Source organism: Fopius arisanus, unplaced genomic scaffold (assembly GCF_000806365.1).
Source record: "Fopius arisanus strain USDA-PBARC FA_bdor unplaced genomic scaffold, ASM80636v1 scaffold00004, whole genome shotgun sequence".
Classification (NCBI taxonomy): domain Eukaryota; kingdom Metazoa; phylum Arthropoda; class Insecta; order Hymenoptera; family Braconidae; genus Fopius; species Fopius arisanus.
Window position 1 is genome coordinate 493,926 of NW_011887743.1, and position 23,882 is coordinate 517,807.

The 23,882-nt window shown below is 35.4% G+C and overlaps 1 protein-coding gene across 1 annotated transcript in view; it reads right to left on the reverse strand.

Moving 5' to 3' along the window:
- LOC105271123 (Myocardin-related transcription factor) overlaps positions 1-23,567 on the reverse strand; it is a 138,617-nt gene extending 115,050 nt beyond the window's left edge. The window contains exon 1 of the mRNA XM_011312479.1: positions 23,502-23,567. Within this exon, the coding sequence (XP_011310781.1) occupies positions 23,502-23,541 (40 nt within the window). The 5' untranslated portion in view covers positions 23,542-23,567. The remainder of the gene's footprint in view (positions 1-23,501) is intronic.
- Between the last annotated feature and the right edge of the window lie 315 nt (positions 23,568-23,882).

Consider the following 23,882-nt stretch of genomic DNA (forward strand, 5'->3'; position numbering starts at 1 on the left):
TCAAGGCTATAAAAACCTCAATCAAAAAGCAGACCCATTTGGCAAAGAAAACTCAGCTCACTAAAATGTAGCATTAAGAATGAAATTCTTGGTGGTAGTGGACCGGAAACAAAATCTAGTGCCAAACGGTCACGTCAGAGAACGTCGCGGAATTCAATCGTTGTCTGTCGTTTACCTTTTTTATTTTTTTATCTATTATTGTACTATCTTAATGGACTACAAAGCGTAACTACATTATCTGATTTGTTTGCCATTTATGATAATTACCTGTGTATTACCCAAAAAAAAAGCGCCTTGAATCAAATATATGACTATGAATATTGATGCCGCCATTGCATTCCGTTATAGTAATATTCTTTGACTATTCATTCATTCATTTTTTTCACCTAATGTTAGTTTTATGTTTATCATGTTTTGTTTAAGTTTCAAGTTTCCTTTAATTAATTTTATTGTATAAATTGGGTAATGCCATATGGTATGACCTTAGTAGATCTTTTACCAACTTTTCCCAGTACTACCCCCTACTTATTACCCCAGCCTAATTCTCCACTCACGCTATCCCCTAGCTAACTTATAACTAAGCTCTATAGGCTATCAATTCATTTTCCGAAGATGAAAAATTTTTCACCGGCGGGACTCGAACTTGCGCTTTCCATTCGCTGCCAATCGCTTTCAATTTATTCGCCTAAAAACATTTTTTCAATCAATATCAAATTTTAAATAAATCTGGCGATCACTGTGTAAATACTCCCATAAGACTTACGAATGCCAAATATATTTTCTTGTGGTTAGTAAATGATCTTGGCTAAAGAAAATTTATTTCTCAGTGTATCAAATGCAGTGAACGTTGACGATTTCAAAGAGCATGATAGCAGAACAATTCTTCAATTTACAATTAACTAGGAAATCATGCGCACTGTCGCATGTTCTACCTCTAAGTGAGTGCTACAGCGCACAATAACATCCTCGTAGTCATGGAAATGATCAATCGATCCATCGATCAATAGGAAGACGAATAAACGACAGACAATGACACCAATCATTCATTGTCAATCTCTTTTATGATAAAGAATATAGTATATTGATAAGTAAATACCAAATTGCATTAAATTTGCAGTAAAATATGAATTCTCATAATTTTATTTTCGAAATCACATTCAGTGTCAATGTCCTGCAAATGTATGAACATATTCACCAGAATTTACTGGTTTTCTAGTGATTTTCAAGGAGAAATGTACTCAGAAAAAATATTATTTTTTCTAAATTAATCCACTTCTGCCAAGTAAATTCACTTGGCGCAAGTACATCTGTATAAATATTTCCATTTGATATGCGTGGATTTTCTTGGAACGGAAATACATAGATCTGTATGATTTTTTAATGAAATTCTGCATTTTCCATAATAAGGCTTTGATATTTCATAAAAATTTCGAATTCAAATTCAAAGTATAGAATGTAATGGATGGATGTAAAATGGCAAATGAAAGTTGTCAAACACCAAAAATAATTGGAATACTTTAAAAAGCGACTATTAATAAATGCAATTTTAGTTTATTAATGTAATTTGGTGTTACTTCAGGTTCTGTTAATTGATAAAATCGAGATCAAGAAGAAGATTTGTCTGAAGCATAAGAAGTTAGTGGATACGGTGGAGATCTATGACCGTTTCCTGTTATTAGTCCTAGCGTGTAAAAAAAATCACATGAATTTTATGGATTGCGTTGATGATGACCAGAACATGAAGAATAATTTCAAGAATCTTAAGTACCCCATTTTTGCTATTGCCACTGCAATCGAACAGAATTAATGCTATGCAGCTGGTCTTCTTTCGTGAATCATTGAAGAACAATCGCGAAACTAGTTAGCGCCAGCGAAATTAGCCGTCTTCACAGTGAGCTATTTTCGAATTTTGAAATGACACTGATTGACGCGCCGTAAGAGCGGGAATTCCCTCCCCTGTCGCGCCCATGATGCAAGGTCACTCGACAGCCTTCTTCCCTGACATTCAATTCAACGGATTTAATCTGACAATTCACTGAGAAAAAGAAATTATTATCGCCAAGGACCCATTTAGGGGTCAGCTTTAAGGGTAGACTGACTAATATATACCTGTGGGAATTATATTAGGCGAGTTTGAGGTTTGATGCGGACTCGATATGGCGGTGGTCAGTTCCAACTGATATCAGGAAGAACTGAATGTAGAACTGATCAGTCTTCGCTTTACTCAACCTGATCTGTACTCCTCTGCTCAGGTTCTGATATGGTGAGGTTGATCTGAACCTGCGGTTCGTTCCACTGTAATTACTCTGATCAAATTCGTATTAGGTGGGATTGAAGTTCGATCAGAACTTAGACTGAGGCCCGACCGTCTGCAATTATTGGGTCAGATACTGATCAGGTCAACCTGACCAGAAATAGAGCAGGCGGAAGTTACAAAAAATCGCGGTGTTTAGGTGACTGGGGAAGAAATTAGCCGACAGCTTTAATCTAGATCTAAATCTAAAGGATTCATTTCCTCGAGAGAAGGATAGGTAGATAGATGCATAGATATGATATTTATTGTTTAGGAAATTGAACAATGTAAATGGAGAGATATATTAAGTGAATAATATAAAAAGCAAAAGTGATGATAAAAATAAAATTAGAGAAATAAGCAGAATGTAAGATTCCAATTAGATGTTAATGTTAATTATTATTAATTTATTCACTGCTTTTTGATACATGATATCATTTTCACAGGAGGGAAACCTGGTATACAAATGTGAATAACATAAGAAGGAAACAAGTACAGAAAACAATCCCTTCCCTTTTAAAAAAAAGCATGTAACGTTTTTTGTCAGCTTTTTTTGGCGCTATGCATATCAAATTATATCTATATAATATGATATATATATATATAATATATATATATATAAATAATATATATATAAATAATATATATATAAATAATATATATAATATGTAATATATATAATTATATATATATATTAATTATTTTTTATAAATTTTTAGACTTTTTTCTTTCTTTTTTTTTAAATTCTATATATGTATATATTATATTGGAAATAACCGTGAATATAAATATATATACTCCAATGATAACACCCCATACGTGGACGATTTTTCGCGCATAGCGCGCTATATACGCTAGTATATATAAAATAAACGACATTTGTATTTTTATTAAAAAAGCAGAACAGAAACTCTCGCGCTGGCAAATTAATGTAAAAGCTGATCTAAAATGTTAGTATCCACCTTTTTTATTCAGGTCAGGATTTAAAATCCATGATCAGCGTCTGATTCAATCGTTCTGATTGAAATTTGCATTCTAGATTGATTGTCAGGCATTTCAGATCTAATTATCGAAATTATAGAATTTATCAGGCGATACATGTTTTGACTGATCAGAATAGGATTAGAAATCATAATTTGTTCTGCAAAGGCCAGAGAGGAAATTCCAATCCGTTTAAACTAATAAAATATTCCTTATCATACCCTGTCTGGATTGTGGTTAGGAATTTCAGACCCGTACCTGACCAGGAATAATCAGGCCGGTTTCATATACTTCTACTAATTAGAATTCAGAAGAACTTTTCCCCTGAAAAAGGGTCTGTTGGAAGAAAAAAAAATCCAAAATTATAAGAAAGTGTGAATAACCCTTGATAAAAATTCAATGAATTTCAAAGATCGACTGTACACATTTTGTTACACAAAGTTGTGATAAAAACTTACATAATTTCCCATTAAAAACATGTAGCCAGCTGAATAAAAAAAGATGTATAAACAACAGTATAATCGATTTGATAATAAACAAAGAATGCAGTAAAAAAAGTCATAAATGTAGATGATGGTAATAATCGAAGCGCATGTAACGGTCACGGAGGATTAACGATCCTTCGTATTATGCGAGTGAAAGCAAATTCCGGTCGCTCGTGGGATACAGATGTGACAGGGTAGATAACGAGAGGGGTCGAGGGGTAATACGCGAATCGAATGACAATCATCGTTTTTGTCGTAAGTGGAAATGAGAGAGGACACCGATCGATAAAACAAGGCAGAACAAATAAAAGACAGATGGAAAAAAACTTAACCAATGAGTTGAAATAAAACTTAATCGAATGAACAGACATTCGCAGTAGTTGAAATATTGGGGTGGGCACGCACACCGTGCGCTTGATACTTTATTACAATAATTCGATCGTTTAATTGCTAATTAAGAAACCGATACAGGGCCCTTGATCCTGGCGATGGTAAGAAAGGAATGGTCACTTCGCATCTGTCGACATTAAAGTCCAGCGGTGAGTGAATTCTCTTTATTCCACACTTGCTAAATTACGTCCTGGGGTTTGTACATCAGCATTGTTTATTTGAAGTTAATTATCACTCCGTGGGACTATTTTTTTCAGATCCATTGTTTACGGATGATGCAGCGCTCTTAGCAATTTGTTGAAATTCCGGTTACAATGGTATATGCCTTTTCAATTGTGCGAGTTTCAAGTCTATTTCTATTTAAAATATTGCATCAATTTCTCAATTATATTGAAAATAAAACAAATCGGGGTTTTTGCTTTCGACTCGTGCTATAAACTCGCACGAGCTAAAGACTACTTTGCCGCACTTGTATCGAAATATACTATTTTCAATGAAAGATTGCAGGTTTAAACTGATTGTAACATGAAACTAATAAATACAATTTAATTGTCAATAGATTAGTGATGCAAAGAAGCTTTTTTATAATAATCTCTTAAATGTTCAATCCAGTCCAATCCTGGAAAAATTACAAATTACAATTATTGCAATTCAATTCGGCGATTACCGAAATCACTTCAAAATTTTACGTAATTTTTTTTGGGAAATTGAAATAAAAATCCATAAAATTTTCTTCAACGACTTTTCGTTCCGGAATGACGAAATAGATACATAATTTTTATTTAATATTTTCTTCCATGCAATTAAAAATTTCACAGAAATTTCATGTCCCTCTGGTTGTTAAAAACAGTAATTTTCTAACAATGAAGTTGAGTTATTCTTTTAAAGGAATAGTTGAAAGTAAAAAATGGTAAAGACAGCACAAAACTGGAAATCGTCTCGTTAACGATTTACAATGGAGCAGAGTCAAGGATGGAAATCAAACAATGAAAAGAAATCAACGATTATTCGGGACTCAAGTAGATTAACGGCCGAGTAATATAAGACGATGACTCGAGTTCATTAGGCGCATTGTTGTTACAGCGGTAGACCCACTGGTCACTCCATTTTTTTGTACTCCATTTTTGTTTTTTGCAGAATATTGAGGTATTTCTTTTGTTCAATAAACCCTTCGACGTTCTCCCTTACATTTCCATCCCGTATTAAATTAATTAACACATTTTTTCTCTCAAGTATTGCAATCGTTCAATTTTTCAATTTTTCAATTTTTCGATTTTTCGATTTTTCGATTTTTCAATTTTTCGATTTTCTTATTTGTTTGAAATTTTTTGAGAGATTTTTTTGAAAGAGTTTAGGATGTACATATGGAGTTCAAAGTAAAAGTATTCAATTAAACCTAAACTGTCTCGTAGTTGAGTCATAAAGTAAATTATGAACATTCCGGTGAATATAACAAATATCGGCTGGCGTAAAATATGTGGAAATACCTAAGTAGAAAAACCATAACAGAATATGTAAAACTCTTTAATTTAACATGAGAGTTTTTATGCAATAATTTAATACAAGGAAAACGTTTCATCCACAAATGAATGATCCTCTTACTTCACTTTTTGGGATAATTTCTCTCTTCCTTTCGTATTGAGGTAATAGTCCGTGTACCAATTCGAAAGCTTATTAAATAAGCTCTAAAATTTTAATAGTTGTCTCCATTTTTTGAAAATTTTGGTAAAGTTGGATTGATTGTTTACTGAGTTTACTGAAACCGTAGGAAAATTCGTGCACTGTTAGAATGTCAAGTTAAAATTCACAGAAATATATTGAACTGATTTATGATGATTACAAAAATGAATCGATATGGGGGGCTCCACGGAGTCGCCTCAGATTTTGTATAAACATAAACAATGATTTAACAAGAAAACATTGTAGGGTTCTTTCTTTGGTGAGGAATGTTCCTATTATATGGTCTTTGTGGCTAGTCTTTATTCTCTTTGAGATATTGGTAGAGCTCAGACGGTATTCTTCCTCATGCGATTTCAATAAAGAAATAGTGATTAAAGTTTAATAAATTTAATTAATTAACAAAATAAAAATGGAGCTTGTACTATTTATTCACGTCAATTTCATGAACCATTTCTCAGAAATCTGTAAAAAAAAAAGAAAAATGAGAAGATATTGGCAATAACTCAAGGCTTCCTCTGCAATTTCCGCGGAAAGACATTTTCCTCTGAAGAATTTATACCATTAGGTTTTCTCCCCATGAAAATATGTCTTGTCATTTTATGAGGACTACAAAGAAAAATGAGGTAGTGGATAATGTGGTCATTAGGTTAGAAACACGAGCTTTTGCTGCCGGGTTGGAGGAATGCCCCAATGAGAACGTGCTTGGGATGTTTGGTAGTGCAATCCCCAGTTCGGGATTGGTTGCATAACGGGTGACGCCACTCGAATAGAAGGAAAAACGAAGAGTTTGTGCCAATGCTATATGCGGATACTCAAAAAGTTCCTTTATACAGATACCCAGGGTCTGAGCTTTCACACAAGAATCAGTCGTGGAAACGGCCTCATCCCGTGAATACTCTAAAGTCTAGACATCATCCAAGCCCGTGGTACAAAAATTATAAATTTCCCCGGAAAATGGGGGAGTCCGGAGTAACAAACATATTCTCATTCAATTTAGTGTAGAACACGCAGTGTACTATACTAAAAGTCTGGCGAAAATTGTTGTTGTCTTCTCGACTGTCTTCATTCAAAAATTCAAAAATCTCTGGATGTGTTGATGGATTACTCCGATGTAAATGGCCCAAAGAATATAAAAAAATAAACCGAATAATAACAAGATATTTGCAAATATCCGTGTGACTCTGGCGGTTTTTAAATCCAACTGCAATTTACATTGCCTCAGGGTCGGAAAATTGTTCCAGCTCGACTTTCAAATGACTGTCATTCAAATCTTCATTCATCATTTTTTCGTGGTCTCGTTTATTTATTCCTTTCTGTTCTAATGATCTCGCTGAGATGAAGATTGTTGAGTAGCAGATGCACATGAAACTTTTAAATAAGGGTCGGTGGTTTTCTCAATCAATCTCAAGGATTCTTTCGGGTGCGCGCCTTTGGATCACCTCGATAATTTCACAGTAAGAGCACTGCTCTGTGGTTTTTTTTTTACCGGGGATGTCATATAGACTTGATTCTTGATGTTTCTGTAACCGCCGTTCAAGGTTTTTTGCCTTTCTAATTCGAAAGAACCCACGCATCGTCTATTCACCTAATAATGACTTGATCGATAAAAATAAGTTTTAACGCATTAATTTTTATGAGTGTTATTTCACCCATTGTTTATTTCACCAATGTATCAAACGAAAGGAAGTCTTAGAGAGTAGTTCTCTACTGGGCCACTAATTTTTCTCATACTGGTCAATTTATCTTGTAATTGTAATTGTTATGTTGACTAAAAAATTTAATATTACACATTTCTTCAATCATTATTGTTTCCCCTTTTCTATTTTGGATTGCATATTCCATGAGTTGGCAGATGAGAATTAAATACATGAGTATTTTCGAGGATAACGAGAGACATAATGAATTTTATGGAAACGGAACTATAATTTTTCAAAAGTTGACACGTGAAGTTTGACACATTATCACTGATAACTCTTGATTAAATGGATGAAATTGAAAGAACCGAATAGCATTATGGAGAGCTCGTCAAGGCTTTTGGAATGTCTACTATCTATCTCGAGAGATTCCTTCGAATGCTACGATAATTAGCAATAAACGGTAATTTTAGAGGGTGATATTACTGTGAAAAATAGAAAAATATCAATAACTTTACAATAAAGCAACTAGATCCGTTACAACGGATGCCATTTTCACGGATTGACAATTTTCTTGGAAATTATATATAAATATTGCCATTAAATATTGCCGTTCCAAATAAGGGAAAATTGAAATAAAGTTCAAATTTAGGTAAAACATGAGAATGACATTTCAACTTTCAAAACGCCATAACTCCATGAAAAATGGTGGAAGAGAGATAATTCAACAATTTTTTCAAAGCTTATTTAATGGGCTTTCAAATGAGTATACAATATATTATCCTCATACGAAAGAAAGTGCGGAGTTATCCCAAAATTAAAAAAAAGGGAACGTAACACGAACCATTCATTCGTTGAGTGTTTTGATTTTCGAGACTCTCGAGTCTAGATCACAACTTCTTTTCCATTTTCAATATTGTATTGTTTTTGGGAGAAAACCGAGTTTGCGTTCAGAGGAATAATATCGGTTACCAGAAGATGACATCATCACGATTCCGATTAATGTAAATACGAACTGCCTGTTTTGCTTACCTGAAACACAAAATTGAAGAACAAACTATTAAAACGGTGAATAATTGCATAAAAGTAAATGAAAAAAGGAAAGTAGTATTAATAACAGTACAAATGGTATTTATTTTTGTCGTGGGAGTTGAATAAGACTTTGGTAATATCGGTCTCATATCTTCGAATAATTCTCTCGTTTTTCTTTCTCTGAATTCCCTCAACAATTTCTCCTCCCTCGCGATTTCTGAGTCAATGAAAACATGTGGATGTATCCGTTATCCAACACATCCCAGGGCTGTATATACAGGACCTTTTGAACTTATTATGTCGTCGTTTCGAGGTGAAAAGTTGACGACGACATTACGCTCTCACTGAATATTATTGCGTCACTCTTTATCGTTTATTCCGAGAATAATGCAAATAATGACAATTATTGATAATGTGAACGTGAAGGAAAATTGGCAAAAAAAGATATTATGTAAATTAGGCGAAAATTAATTATATGGAAAGGAAACGTGAGGTATGACACAAAGTTCACGCACAATAGGATATGGATTTTGAGTAATGGGAGTTTGAATTAAATCACGATTGAGAACGTTCGCGAATTTTTTTATTCACCTTGAAAGTGCAAGTACATCGAGGTTTCCAGGTTAAACGATCATTGATTCTTCAATAAAAAATTTTGGAATCATTATGAAAATTAAACATGAAATTCAATTGAATCTTCAATGGATTGAATATTCAGAGAAGTTGTCACATAATTTTCAATATTTCTGATATTTTTGTGACGTATGAGTCTGAAAATTGATAATCACTTCAATATTTAAGGACTTGATTAATGCGTCACTGCAAAATTCTGTAAAAATTCCAATTTTTTTCACTTGAAATTTCCAATATAATTTTTTGATCGCGATAAAAAAATATAAAAAATCAACTGGCATTAATGATTTTTTTTAATTTCATAAAATGATGAAGGTTTATAAAAACTATTCTATTTTTCATAAGAATTTCCTGAAAGTCTTGAATTCAAATTCATCTTTATTTTAAAAAAATGATGCACGATCTATAGAATAAAGGGTTAATCCAATAGCTCTCCTAAAAGCCTACATGGAAGCGAATAATTTAGTTCCCGTGTAGAGACGATCCTTCCAAATTAGTTAGGTACTTAGAAGAAGTAGATATGTTGCTCTGGTGGGTGCAGTTGACAAGCGATCATCCTCAGAGGTTGAATCTTTCCTGATTTACAGTTTCGAGTAAAAAGTGAAACCGCCTACGGCTACTGGATTTACTAAAAAGGCAGATTCCTCACATAAATCCTCAACGATATAGAAAGCAGTTGCTATTTGGTCTCTAAGCATTCAGAAATCCGCCTGTAATTACCACCGTCACATCATCAACGAATCCGGGGACGTGGAGGTCTGACGTAGTCTACTTGGAAGTTTATCCACAACCAGGTTCCAGAGCGGAGATGAGAGAATTTCTCTCTGTGGATTATGTTCCTTGGCTGGCGCTCGTCCACGGCTTTATCCATCATGTGCTGACAGTCTTCTGCCTTTCGGCATGCTCTGTGTCCATGAAATGATTGTCTGGGTGACCTCACGCTTTTTAATTTCATCTCATGCACACGGAGTGAAAAATTCATGAAAAATTACGTGAGAGTCTGATAATCTTGGGCCGCACTGTGGAAAATTATGGAAGTAAACTCTATTTTTCCATAATGTCACGTAAATGTGCGCAAAACTCCCGAATAATTTTCGGTTCGGCCCCTAATTTTTCACGGAATGACATTTCGCCATCTGTGAATTGTTCTCGCCTTACATTTTTCTAAAGGTATGTACAGCGGTATTGAAAGTGTTGAATTATCAGATGATAATGATTATTTCCACGAGTCGTTGTTAGAGCCTCAATTTGATTTTTTTTGGTGGTAAAAAAATGATTCGATTTGAAGTGATATTCGACATAGTGATAACTACTTAGTAGCTGATATATTTCTACACGTCAAATGGTAATTAATTTAATTAAATAAATAATTACTGTGTCCCAGGATAATGCTTACCATGATCCAGGGTAATAATTCTCATGTGACATAGTAATAGTTACTATGTAACATAGTATGTTTACTACAGAGCATAATGATGCCCACGGCGATGTCAATATTTATTGAGAGATTGTTATGGGTGCACAAAACTTAATAGTTATCCCCTGGCCGTTTTGGCTGGTATTATTATTTTATAATTTTTCTTAGAACAGCATCAGAATAAGGAGAACAGTTTATATAAACAGAAATACAGGGAGAGGACTGAACAAGGGCCTTTTGTAAAATGGGTCCAAAGCGTACAAACGTTAGTTGCTATGAGTTAGTAGAGTTGCAGAGGTCATAGGAGAAAGATATACCTTCTGACTGCGTTTAATAAAAGTTAACGTCTAAGCCTACTCAGTTTTATTATTTACTAATTCCTGTCCATAATCCAATAATATTTTAACCACTACTATATGACATAATAACCATTACTTACTATACGTCACATGATAATGATCACTATGTCACAGCGTAATAATTCTCATATTCTATAGCAACGGTCACTATGTAAAATACTATGCTTACTATCCATCATCATACCGACCCCGACCACGATGACATCGTAACCATTACCATGCAACATATAGTTTACCACTCATAGTTCTTAGCTCCCATGTCACATAGTGATCATTACTACGCCCATACATTTTGCCACTGACAAATTTTTCACGCCCCACAGTAACAATTCCCATGTCTACCCCAATATTCATAAAACCATTACTATGCCCAGACTCCGACAGACGCATTTTTACTATTTAATTTTCACCGTGTGTTCTCCCCAATATGTGCGAGTTTCTACCCTGTAAAAAATTGAGTGTACGTGTGATATTTAGAAGTCAGACTTGGTGTAGTCAAGATTTAAATAGCACGCCCAACTTAGCCTAACGAAGTCGCCTGGCGCAACGCGGGAGGGGCGAGAGGGAGGAGAGGGTACCAAAACCAGAGGACAAGGGGTGATGGGGAGGAGGGAGGGGGAGGAGGGGGGTACCAAAGCAAGAGGGTAAGGGGAAGAGACGAGGGGAAAAGTAGTCTCTCCTCTTTCAATGCGACCTCGTGGTGCCGCCTCTGACTCTCGACGCCAGTTGCAAACACCGCATATACTATCATATGAAATATTTCGTTTACCGGTAATTGAAGTCCGTCAGTATGTCTCAGGTCTTATGGATGAATCATCCGTTGAAACTGATGGAAAACTGCCAGACATTCCACTAATCATCCTCATGCACTTTGATGAGCAAGATGGGGATATTTTACATTTTACCACTTGGTTCCACACTCACCAAATGTTCAGACGTTGGAAGCCTGAATTTATGCATGTATTCGATTTTTGAAGAAATTGGCCATGCCGACCTGAGCAGGAGCGAGGAAATGCTTAGGAATGCCATGTACAGTTTTAACTGCTGACGTGGATAAATATGTATAGAGAAGAGCGGGGCAAAATGGAATGGAGGGACACGGACTATAGCAAGTAGAAATCAGGATTTATGGTGACACTTTTTATCGACTCATTGCAGCGTGTGCATCATTTGATATTTATTTGTTTGTTTGTTGTTTGTCTCAGGCAATATATTTTAGGGGCGACTTATTTACCACTTGTAGGCATGATCTACAATTTTTTACTAAAGTGATGAGAGATAACAAAATTTTTACCTATATCTTTGTTGTGGAGCTAATTGAGATCTACAAGACAGATCATTACCAAAATTTTGCCATCTTCCTTAGTTTCAGAGATATTTCAAAAAATCCAGGTGCCCAAATTTTTCCCCTTGATTTTAATATCATTCTTGTTCTCTGAGTAAATTAAACCAAAAATGCTCTATAACCTTTGAAATCGAAATATATTACCTTATATACAAAGTATATATCAGACAGTACATGTATATATCCATCAAAAATCGCGAAAAGTTCTGAATAAATTCTGTTACAGTTTCGCAAAATTTTCCATAATCAAAAAATAATTTTTATCGAGTATTTGTCTCCGTGCAGAAATGCATGTAACGGATATACGAATGTAATTGAAATATATTTTTGTGTACATATTTATTTCATGGCGTATACAATGCACTCAAATGCGCGGTGATTCTTCGTTGCGTAATTCTCACTCGTGTGTAATCATTTTTGTGCATAAATGTGTTGAGCTGTTTTACGGTGAGTGGCTATTCCCGCCTTTTTACTCCTCAGGTCAGAAAAAAAAATGGCAATAGGTGTGTCATCGAGTTCTGCCAGAGCGTATAAACTCACGAATTTATTGGCGTTACCCTGTAGTTTGTAGTTTCAAATGTAAAATATGACACGTATCAATATACAGTACGTTTTCCTTAGAGAAAATTTTTGAGAAATAAAAATATGACCCTATCCTAGTCTCCGTTAAATCTTCTCCTGAAGGTATAACATAGGTTAATGCAGCTAGTCCAATAAAAATATAACTAAAAATATAATAAAAATAAATAAATATAAATATAAGTATAAATATAAATATAATAAATAAAACGGATGAAAGATCCGGAGAAATCATTCGTGCGGTTATTGTTGCCTTTTTCAAATATAGGTTGGGAGTATATTAATGTGATTTAATTTCACATAAAATATATAATTTCTGAGGATGAAATTTTCACTTTACGTTAATAAAATTCACATGGACACAGGTAATAAATCAATACCTCGCGAGTTGACATGAGCCGAAGTGAGAGGCATCATTTATCTTAAGAGGAGGAGAAATATTAATTAGAGGATCAGAACTAATAATTATTTGATATCCCTGTATACCTCTGATAAATCGACTCCATCAATTTCCTCTCACACTATAATTTTTATGACAAAATTCCATAATTCTGGGGATTATTCCATACGATATCTTCAGAAAATCGATTGTTAAACAATTTTGAAAAAATAAACAAATATAGGAACTTTAGGAATTATTTTTTAGAAACTAGCTTTTCTTTTCTTCTCTAGCTTATCAGGTTATTCATATAATAATTAATAATTTAATTTTTAGTTTGATTGAATTCATCCTTCCGCGCAGGCCCAAAATAAATTTTTTTAAGGGCGATTGGCTTATTTGTATGACTCTAATTTCCTGAATCAAAATATCATGAAGAGTGGATGACGGCACGTCTACGAGAAGGACAGCCATTGCGGTTGATCCATCATGCCCAAATCTCTTCATTTCGATTTATTTTTCAATTTCCAAACGGTTAATTCGCGTCTCCAATATACTGAGAGAATTGGGGGCACAATGGGGTACTCTTAACAAACCAAAAAAAAAGAGAAATTCCAATTTTCTCGGTTTTTAGTTTTAATTGTTGGACCGATGATAAAAAAGGAGTCGCCAATCGGTGCAGAGGATCAAATGTATTGATAGTTCAATCTGGGACACAATGAGGTACCAGAAAAAATGAAAAGAAAATTATTTTTTGTTTAGTGATGTATATTCATATACTTAGAATGTTTTATAATGTCCAAATTATCTCCAATTAAATTTCCTCCATTTTTTCATTTTTAATTTTAAATTTAAAAAGTGCGGATCTTATTTCAGCTACTGTGCTCTCATATTATATGAAAAAAAAGTTTTTTCAAACTGTTGTACCCTGCGTGGGGGGTACTCATATTTATTGTAGGTTCTAGGCTCGAAGGGATAAGTCCCACCAATAGTTAATAGATATTTTAATATGAGAGTTTATTACTTTAATTATGTCATCTAACTGATTGCAAAGATTACGACTAATACATGTCGGGGCCCGATTTGGATTTGCCTTCTGCATACCCAAACGTCCTCTCAAATACATAACTATTTGTGTGTCATTACTTGGTCAGCATAATCCAGTTATGTTGGCAAATGTCACGCTGACAATGCTGTATGTTCAAATATTTAACAATAACCCAATTAACCAAAAACTGGCGCATAACAAAACTATATAAGAATATTTTCGGGATAGCCCATCGTACCCCGGGTATATCCCGGTCTCCCCGACGAAAAAATCCATATCCATTTATAATCCAAACTATTTGGTAATAGGTTTTTATATTACTGGGCACAATGTTCAAGTGCCAAAAGTGCAGTAAATTTAATGGTGGACGGTGGACATTTATGACTTAGGATCATGAGTATCATGCACGTGCCGATTACACGTCATTCTGAGTAACTACTGACGGTATGTATGTTGGTGGAGGAAAGGTCACAGAAGCAACTATTACTCATACAGTCAGGATATTAGTATTTCAAATTTTCGTTGGAATTATATTTAACTCAGCCACTCATTAATGAAACTGTTTTACGTTTGCACATGTTTTTTTTTTTCAAAAATTACGAATGAATGGTGAACGATCGCGGAATTTAAACCAAAGTTGAGTCATTGTTGGCTAATATTAGAATAAAGTTTCATTCAGAATTTGAGGGGATTGTTGGATTATCAAGATTTGGAACAGTGGAAGTAGCTGCGAGGTAGTAGATTTCTATAATTCATTCAATTTGATGAATTTTTGGCTTACTCCGACCCATGTTTTGATTATATCAATCAATACGCGGGAATTAATCTCTTTATTACTGTACCACGGCTTTGAAGCGAGAAATCGTCAACTTAATCACGAACAGTCATCGGAAATTTCGATATCAAAACGACAAACTGGTTGCCAAAAATGTTCAAACTGATGTGCAGAATGACCGGTTCAATTCAGACTAATCGTTAATTAATTGGAATAATTGTCATTGAATTGGCGGATGGAAAAGTTTTTCTAGAGAAGTTATGAATAACTGAGAATATTTCAAGCCTTAAGGTGACAAAAAGATCATGAAACTACAACATCACACCCGGAAAGAGGAGCATATAGTATTCGGTGAGTTTGGTACCTATCCAGGTCATCTTGAGAAAAGATGGAAGACAGAAAACAGCTGACGAAAACAGAGGGAAGAGTCCAAACAGAATAGAAGTCGTCCTATAGTACAAAACTCATTAAGGGCAACAACAGTTTCGTCGAGAATGCTCATGCCTGTGAAATTAGCTTGACACGCACTAAAGTTTCTCACTTCCTTCTCTCCGAGACGTGGAATACTTGAGAACTTCATCGAATAATTTATGTGTTAAGAACAGTGATGCGAGCATAATTCGTGACATGTCAGGTGATGGTTATGTGACCGTCACTAACACGTCAGATTACCGATTCACGATTAACCATTTATTGTTACATGACAGGAATATGACCGACTTAGCTTATGACGGTCATGTCTCATTTCAGTAGTGGTATGTCAAACTATGCGGAAAAAATGATTTATTCATAATAAAATATGAAAAAATCACCTGTTCCTTTGAATCAACGGGGGAACGAAATTTTGTGAAAAAATGACCATCACGTCGCATCTGCTCGGACAATTTCTCAGTTGTCATTGACCAATTGTAATCTGACCGACATATTGATGACAGATCAGTCATAATGGATGATGGTCATATCTTTTCTCGACCTGACAATTTCTCATTTCTAATTTCACCTCTCATTTGTAGTTACAAACAATAACGAGGCTACGATGAAAATTGTGGATGAACAAATAGAGAAATGGAGGGGAGGAAGACAATGACGAATTGTAGTACAACTGATGTTGATCTGGTAATGAAGATGGTGGTATATGGATGACAGCATCAAAGAGGGAAAGGGAAAAACCTTGGAATTTCGCCCATGTAGTTGAACGATATCAGCGAGAATCGCCTTCCCGACTGGGACCCGTTTATTTTTAAGGCAATGCCAGGGTGAACGCACCGACGCTTTTTCAATGTTTAGCTTTAAGCGTCGATGTGCGTCTGGTATAAGCTATATCTCCTTACTCTTATCCCATCTTTATTTCTCTGTAATGTCTCACCGTTTGAGTTCGTAGAAAGAATTCGAAGTTTGGATTACACGGGCCAGCATGAATCCTCTTATTTAAGAATAATAGACATTTTTTGGGAATCAATCATTAAAAATTCGAAGATCTTGTAAATATTACGCTATATTTATTGACAAAAGTAAGATACGAAATGTTGAGGTGAAGGGAGAGGGGGGATGATAGAATCAGTCCATTAGCACTTTATTTTGCGCTCATACAAATAAGTACCCAGCTGTTGCACGATAAACTGGGTGAGACTGCCAATGGAAACACAAGATCTTCAAATGCTCTTGTTCACATCGTATACACCAGACTCATCATTCAAAATGCATCGAATGTGGGGCAAATTCTTTGGATCTTCATTGTTTACTTGAAAAGCGATAGTAAATTTTAGGATGACTTCAATAATGCATATACAACCAAGTTTGGGATCAGGGCGCTGAGGATGATGGAATAATCGTAAATTTCACTCGACTGTGTGGAAACGATTGGCTGCAATTGATGATTGATGCATGGCACGGTCTACGAACTTTGCGTCACGGTCGAATGAGAAGATTTAGTGGAATTTCATTAAGAAAATTACACTTGAAAATTTTAACAACCACAAAGTGACACGAGAATTCTGTAGAATTTTTCATTGACAAATCAATTAATTTTTTGAATAGATGATTTGATGGATTTTGGATATTCTAGCAATTCTGCGTTGCGGTAATATTATTATTTATATAATAATTGCGCAAAAAACTTACCAAATCTTTTTCTGGCGTATAAGGTTGTTCTTTTGGTTTTTTATTCTAATTATTTTATTGTGAATATTATTAATGCTACTATTTCATTTTGTGAACGGAAGTGAGAATTGAGGATGACTAAAATAGAAAGCAAAAAACGAATTAAATTATAGTCGAAACTGTAGTTCCGGCTGCTTCTTCGCTTGATATTTCTAACTTTATCAATTTTCACTAACCAATTAAAACTCTTCCAGTATTCGGGCCGGCTATCGATACCTGAACTCGAAAGAATGTGAATCTAATAAATTTTGACTGGGGCAAAGAAATAATCTATACGAAATATTGTTCAACGAGTTTGCCACATCAGATTTTTATTATTCCCTTTATATTTAGATTACGGGATGGATTATCCTAATTAAGGGATGCAATAACAAACATATTTTGTTAATATTGCTCATTCCCGCCAACAAACTTTTCCATCTTTGTTGAACTCATGATTCAATTATGGATTTGGTATCACTCAAATTTCGGACTTGCGCCATGTCTCGCGGAAAGCCATGCGCCAATTTTCTCCACTCTATGACTTTACGTTTCAATGATTTACCGCCCGCATGTCGTCTCAAGAAATTAAAAAAGAAACATTCTCATAAGCATCGGTGACGCCGTAAGTAATTGCGTGGATTCCTTGGAATGCATGCCAAAAAACGAACAAATAGAGAGACAATAGTCTCTGATTCTTAGATCGATCTAAGAATAACTCGGACAAGAGTCCTGGAGATTTTTTTTTCTATTTGTGGTCACTTGTAATCACTCCTGGGCAAAAGTCCCGAGTTTAAGGCTTCAGGTAACGTTAGTCCAATTCGATTCCAGGTCAGAGATCCTCCAGCACATCGGACTCCAGTTTTTCCTACTCATCATCTTCAAGATTAGATTCAAGGGTTCCTCGTCGTTCCAGAAGTCGATTTCGATCAAAGAATAATGTCAGAGCTCCATCACGAGACAACAGTAGAGTTCAACCTAGAGACAGCTTTTCCAGAGATGATGCTAGGCACCACTCGAGAGAACTTAACCTCTCCTAGGAACGGAATGTCAATGTCGCAGATATCTTGACAGGTGGGGAAACCCACCAGCTTACAAGTGAGATAAGAGCTGAAGAGGTTGGCATACTTGATCCTGAGATGTCTGAATTATTGGGAAAACGTCTGGACCCGGACAACCCTTTGGGCCGAGCTATTAACACAAATATTACTATTCATTGGGCGAAGATTCTCTCCAAAGGCTTGCCGAAAGATGAGCAAAGAGAAATTATTCAAAAATATTCCACACCAGAGAATTATAAACATTACACCTGGCACAAGGAACAATAAATTTTTATCGATCAGCCTCATCATTTCTTTAAGGACCAGATGTAGGCCCATATTCTAAAAGAAAACGTTTCTGCAAAGATGTTCGTAACAATAGACCCAAAATCTAAATACAACGAGACTTGGGATCCGAAAGTGGTGCTAGATTTTTTTGGAGACATGCCCTTCCGATGAAATCCTGAGTTTAAGATTAGTTTAGTTAACTCTTAAGTTGACTATCCTTCTGACATTTACGACATCACAACGCATGTAAACTCTTACGATTATTGATGTCAGAAATATACGCATCCTAGATGACGTCATCGAAATCAAAATACCTGCGATGATTAAAAGCTTTGAGACCTCGTTAGGTACTAATAAAAGACAACCGACTCTGGTCCTTTCTTCACTCAAAATAAAAGAATTTGAGTCGCTAAGACCCTTTAGGACTATCTCCAGGCGACCTAGGACCTTCGAATCAACACCTACAATCTCAATTTCGTTCCAAAAACCTCACAAAAAAGTGACAGCACAAACAATCAATAGATAGATAAAAGAACTCCTCAACGAGTGTGAAATCGATACGGAAATATTTACAGCATGGTCTACTCGACATGCCTCAACATCAGCAGCTAAGAGATGTGGTATCAACGGTGCTCTCATAAAACAGACTGCTGGATTGACCAAAAATACGAAGGTCTTTGCAAACTTTCACCACTCACAGTCAACAGAGGACAAGACTAAACATACAAAAGCTCAATTGTTAAAGAATTAATAACGGATACAGCCCATGGTTATTAATTTTTTTCTCGTATTTCTTTCCATTCCTTTATCTGTTTAACCAGCAGACAATAAATGCACTTGCATGTCGTAATTAGTAGCTTTCAACATCTACTAGTAATCTAAGGAACAGTCCCCCTCCTTTCGAGCCCCTGTTATTACGGCAATACTTTAAACAAATGACGCAGTACTACCCCACCGATGGGGAGTGGGTCCGGAAAATATTTTTAGGGACATTTAATTGGTGACACCATCTCAAAAAATAAGGGCTATTCATGATCTTTCGGAAAAGGTGCTCCCTAGAATTATGATAAAACTTAGATAAGTTCGTTTAATCATTAAATTTTTATTGAATATTTCTCACCGACGGTAGTGGCCGAGCGGCTAAAGTGCTAGACTAGCATGCCAATGATCTGGGGTCGATTCTGGACACCAGCGGTCAAAATTTATAGCGCTCTAATCTCAGTTTCACAGTCGAGCGGTAGTCCTTTCAAAAAGGACGGCTGAATCAGTGCAGGTTTTTCTCTTCCTTTCGGCAAATGCAGTACAGGGATTGGGCGGTGAGAAAGGAACAAATCGTAAAGGCCCGCAAGGATATACGACAGATAAAGTTTTTGTTGAATATTTCTCTCCGTGTATCTGGAAGAATTCTAATGGCAGATAATGAATTATGTCCAATTATGTCTGGACGTAAATAGATGTTTGTCCAACTGAAGCCGCGGATCGAGGACGGTGCCAGGAAGTTCACATCGAAGACTCATTAACAGATTTGCCGTAGCATATATTGGTCTCAAACAACAGACTCAAAGGGATATTTGTCCCCATACGAAAAGTCGGAGGGATTTTGTGGGTGTAAGGTGTCGTCGTCTTGGAAAACAGCCAGAGTTGTGTTCTCTCGAGGGGGATTTATACGCCCACGCAACTCGCATACCGTAACGATAAATAATCCAATCGCGGCTGTGCCAAAAGACACCAACGAATTTCAAGCCACTTTTCCATTGTAAATGTATGTTACTGTATGCGTGTGTCACTACGTCGCCCTTCCATCAAGAGACCTCTTTTACATCAAATCAACTATCACATAACCTCTTTCATTCCAACTTTCTCGCCTCGATTGTTGTCAGACCCGTCAAGATGGATTTCATTATATGGTAGTTACTCGTTTTTTATTATCATCAAAATTATTTTGCTTCCGCATGGAAGCATTGCAATGATGGAAATTTGAAATTTCATCTCCGATTGGGCACTAATGTATCTGTAAAGTTATAGTATATTATGCAGCTATGAAGGTAGCACTTTTTGCACGAGTTGTGAACACCTGAACGAGCAATCAACCATGAGTGAGGAAAGGTTTACGCACCAGAATTCACTGCAGTCTCCTAACTTTACGCACGCTGTGCCGCAGACGCGTGCTTTGTACACAGCCAACGGTTTCAGAGAGTAAACTTTCTCGACACACCGTGTGGAAAGTGACATTTCAGTCATGCTCCGCGTGTGAAAAGCATTCTTTCCCACATAAGGATGGAAAGCACGCGTAAAAAATCAATTCACACCCAGTGCGTCGAAAAATTAACTTTCGTCATGTAATGTAATTATTTTTGAGCCCCCAACGTCGATATTAATGAAAATTCAATTCATTTACTATTTTTTTTCTAATTATCGAGTTTTTTCAAAAATCAGTTATTTCACGATATCCCAACAAAAAATCTTGTCCAATACTTGAATAAGGGCCTCAAAAATTTATTTCAATTTCCTGTTGAGCAAGTTGGAAGATAGAAATTATAGCAACAGTTGTATCGATATATAAGATAGATTGACCAAAATTCGTACTAGGAAATACCGTTGAATTCCGAACGTGATGTGGGATCTTCTGCTTCAATTCAATTTGATTAAACCTAACAATGATAATTTCGATGCCATACTATTGAAGTTAGGAGATAAGCACCATAGCTGTATATACCGATATAATTTCTCAGATAGTTTTTTGCCAACTTCCAATTTCGAAGATGGCAAACCACTATTTGGAAGTGTCATGCTGATTCATTAGTGAAAATAATTATAATATGTGTAATGAGTGAGTAATTCGCCACTGGTTTTAGATGGCATTCTTCCTTTTTCTACCGAAAAAGGGTTGAGGTTAACTCCATATAATTAAAAAATCGAGATGATTAATTAAGGACAATTAGTGAACATTCTCAGAAGGATTCAACATTTTTTCGCTGATAGATCCTCATTCAAGATCTGTCAAGCCACTGAGTAAATTGTTAGACTTACGCTGTATACACGTTCCTATTTCTATATTTAGATGGTGTTTTTCATCGACAGCTGTCGGGCTTTAATGTTTACGAGTATTTTTAAATTCACGTACAGTTAGTGCTTTATTTTACATTTGACGCATTCAATGCAGAGAGAAAAGAGTTCTAATGCTCGAAAAGCTGGTCTTTAAATGCGAAATAGAGGATTCCTGAAATTCAGGGATCAGCCCAAGGTCGATATTTTAATTAATAAACATTTCTAGGCTTGATCATCTCTAGACTACTTAATTGAATGTAGTTTCTGTAATCAAATTATAAATGAGAAAATAGCGATAAATTTTGCGGATTATTCGAAAGGCTTCTCGAATGAAAGAATTTAATTATAGCTAAGTATGTGACTCAATTATTTACCCCAGTTACTTCTCAACTAAAATTAGAATGATCGGTGAAAATATAAAAAAATGGTTTTAAATAATTCCTCATTTTTAATGATGATGCTTTCTAATTCTTTAACGTTAGGCCGTAAATTATTAAATTTTAGGAATCCACACTCAATGAATTTTTGATTCTGAATTTATGAAAATTAGAAATCTTTTTTGGCTGTGAATTGTCGGAATTTTTCAACTCAGGCTTAATACAATTAATTCCACCAACTTTGTTGATATCACTTCGATGAATCTATAATAGGAATTAGAAAATACGATTTTCGACAGGAATCGAGTCAATAAAAATTCTGATATTTGCCTTAAAATTGATGGCATGAAACAAAAGTTTTATAAATGTTATATCGCCACCATTTCTCGGTAAATAATGAATTACGGATTTAATTTTCGTCATAAAACCAGAAATGTTTGAGTAGATGATGTTAAAAATGAGTGCATGTTTTCTATTTATACGATGACAGACCGGAAACGAAGAGAGTTTTTTCACTTACGACTGCATGCCAAGTATAATATTAGGGTCTCACTCAGGGAGAGAAAAAAATCTTTAAAAATTTATTTGTCACGGCGTAACGTTTCTATACTTATTTCTGTCAAAAGAGCGTCGATTACACAATGCCCTTCAAATTATTTCCTACCTGTCAAAAAGCAGTAGAAATCTACCTAATGAGATGTTGAAAATTAAAAAGAGAAGTCTAAGCCCTGATGGGGTCAAGAATTTGGATGGATAAACTGAAAACACCAGAAGATAAAAATGACTCAAGTATTTAGAATGAGTCCTAATCAGATGGTCATAAACATCATGAAAAATTCAAAAAAAAATAATAGTAATTGTCCCAATAATTTCCAAACCGATTGTGGAGGTTAGAGGTTGAATAATGATGGGTCGATTCTATTAAAGCATTAGGTTAACAACCTGTGATATAAATAATACAGTGGCAAATAAGACAAGCCGACAAATAGACGTCAGTTAAGTAGTACTTTGCCATTCCAATCGGAATGCGAGGAGACCTGCCTCTTCTACCATACGGCCACTCTGATCCGAGTCTTCTTTATTCGTGAAGAGAGTCTGTACAAACGGAATGAACAAACCCAAAGATAAAAAAACGACCTACCGTGGGTTCTAATTAAGACTGACTTTTCATCGAAAGTCGTCCTACTTTCGTTGAGGATCTGCCGCACGCCGCGAATGCCGAACTATCTGGATCACAATCCGTTGAACAACCAAATCAGATGGTTAAAATGGTCAATGATGTTAGTGAAGGCAAAAACTTTTTGTCTCTGGGTTAGCAAACACTTGTCTGATACGTTAATGCTTCATATCTAAATGGTGTTATGTTTAAATTTAAGCAAACCACAACATATCATTACAGGTACAAACAGCACAGTTTAGAGTCCAAGATTATGGTTAGCCTGATTGAATAACGACACAAAATCACATAGATGTATCAATTTAAACACAATAAACACCAAAGATCATTGAATTATGTTACAGAATGTTGATAAACACCAAAGGATTAAATATGTGGAGTCAATTCGGCAAGATGGCATACCGTCACAGTGTTTGCAGCGCTTTGCCCTCGGCTCAGGCATTCTGTGATGACCTTGTGACCTCACCGATATTCCATCGTTGGTCTACGCCAAATCTCTTGCGTAATCTCGGTGTTATTCTTTTAATGCAGAGTTTTACTTCAATGACTTTTCCCTTTACGTTCAATTATTAATTTTCATCGATATCTTTATCTAACAATTCCTTGCCCTCTGTCCAGGGGTTCGAACTGACTGGCATCAGGTGCTCCCTGGCAGATTCTAATGAATGACTTGAGTAGGTTAAACTTTTACTGGTCCACACATCGCATGAGCATATTCTTCAATCTCTCCATTCTGCTTTTATAAATTAAACTTTTTCTCACGTCGAATACAACCTCTCTTTT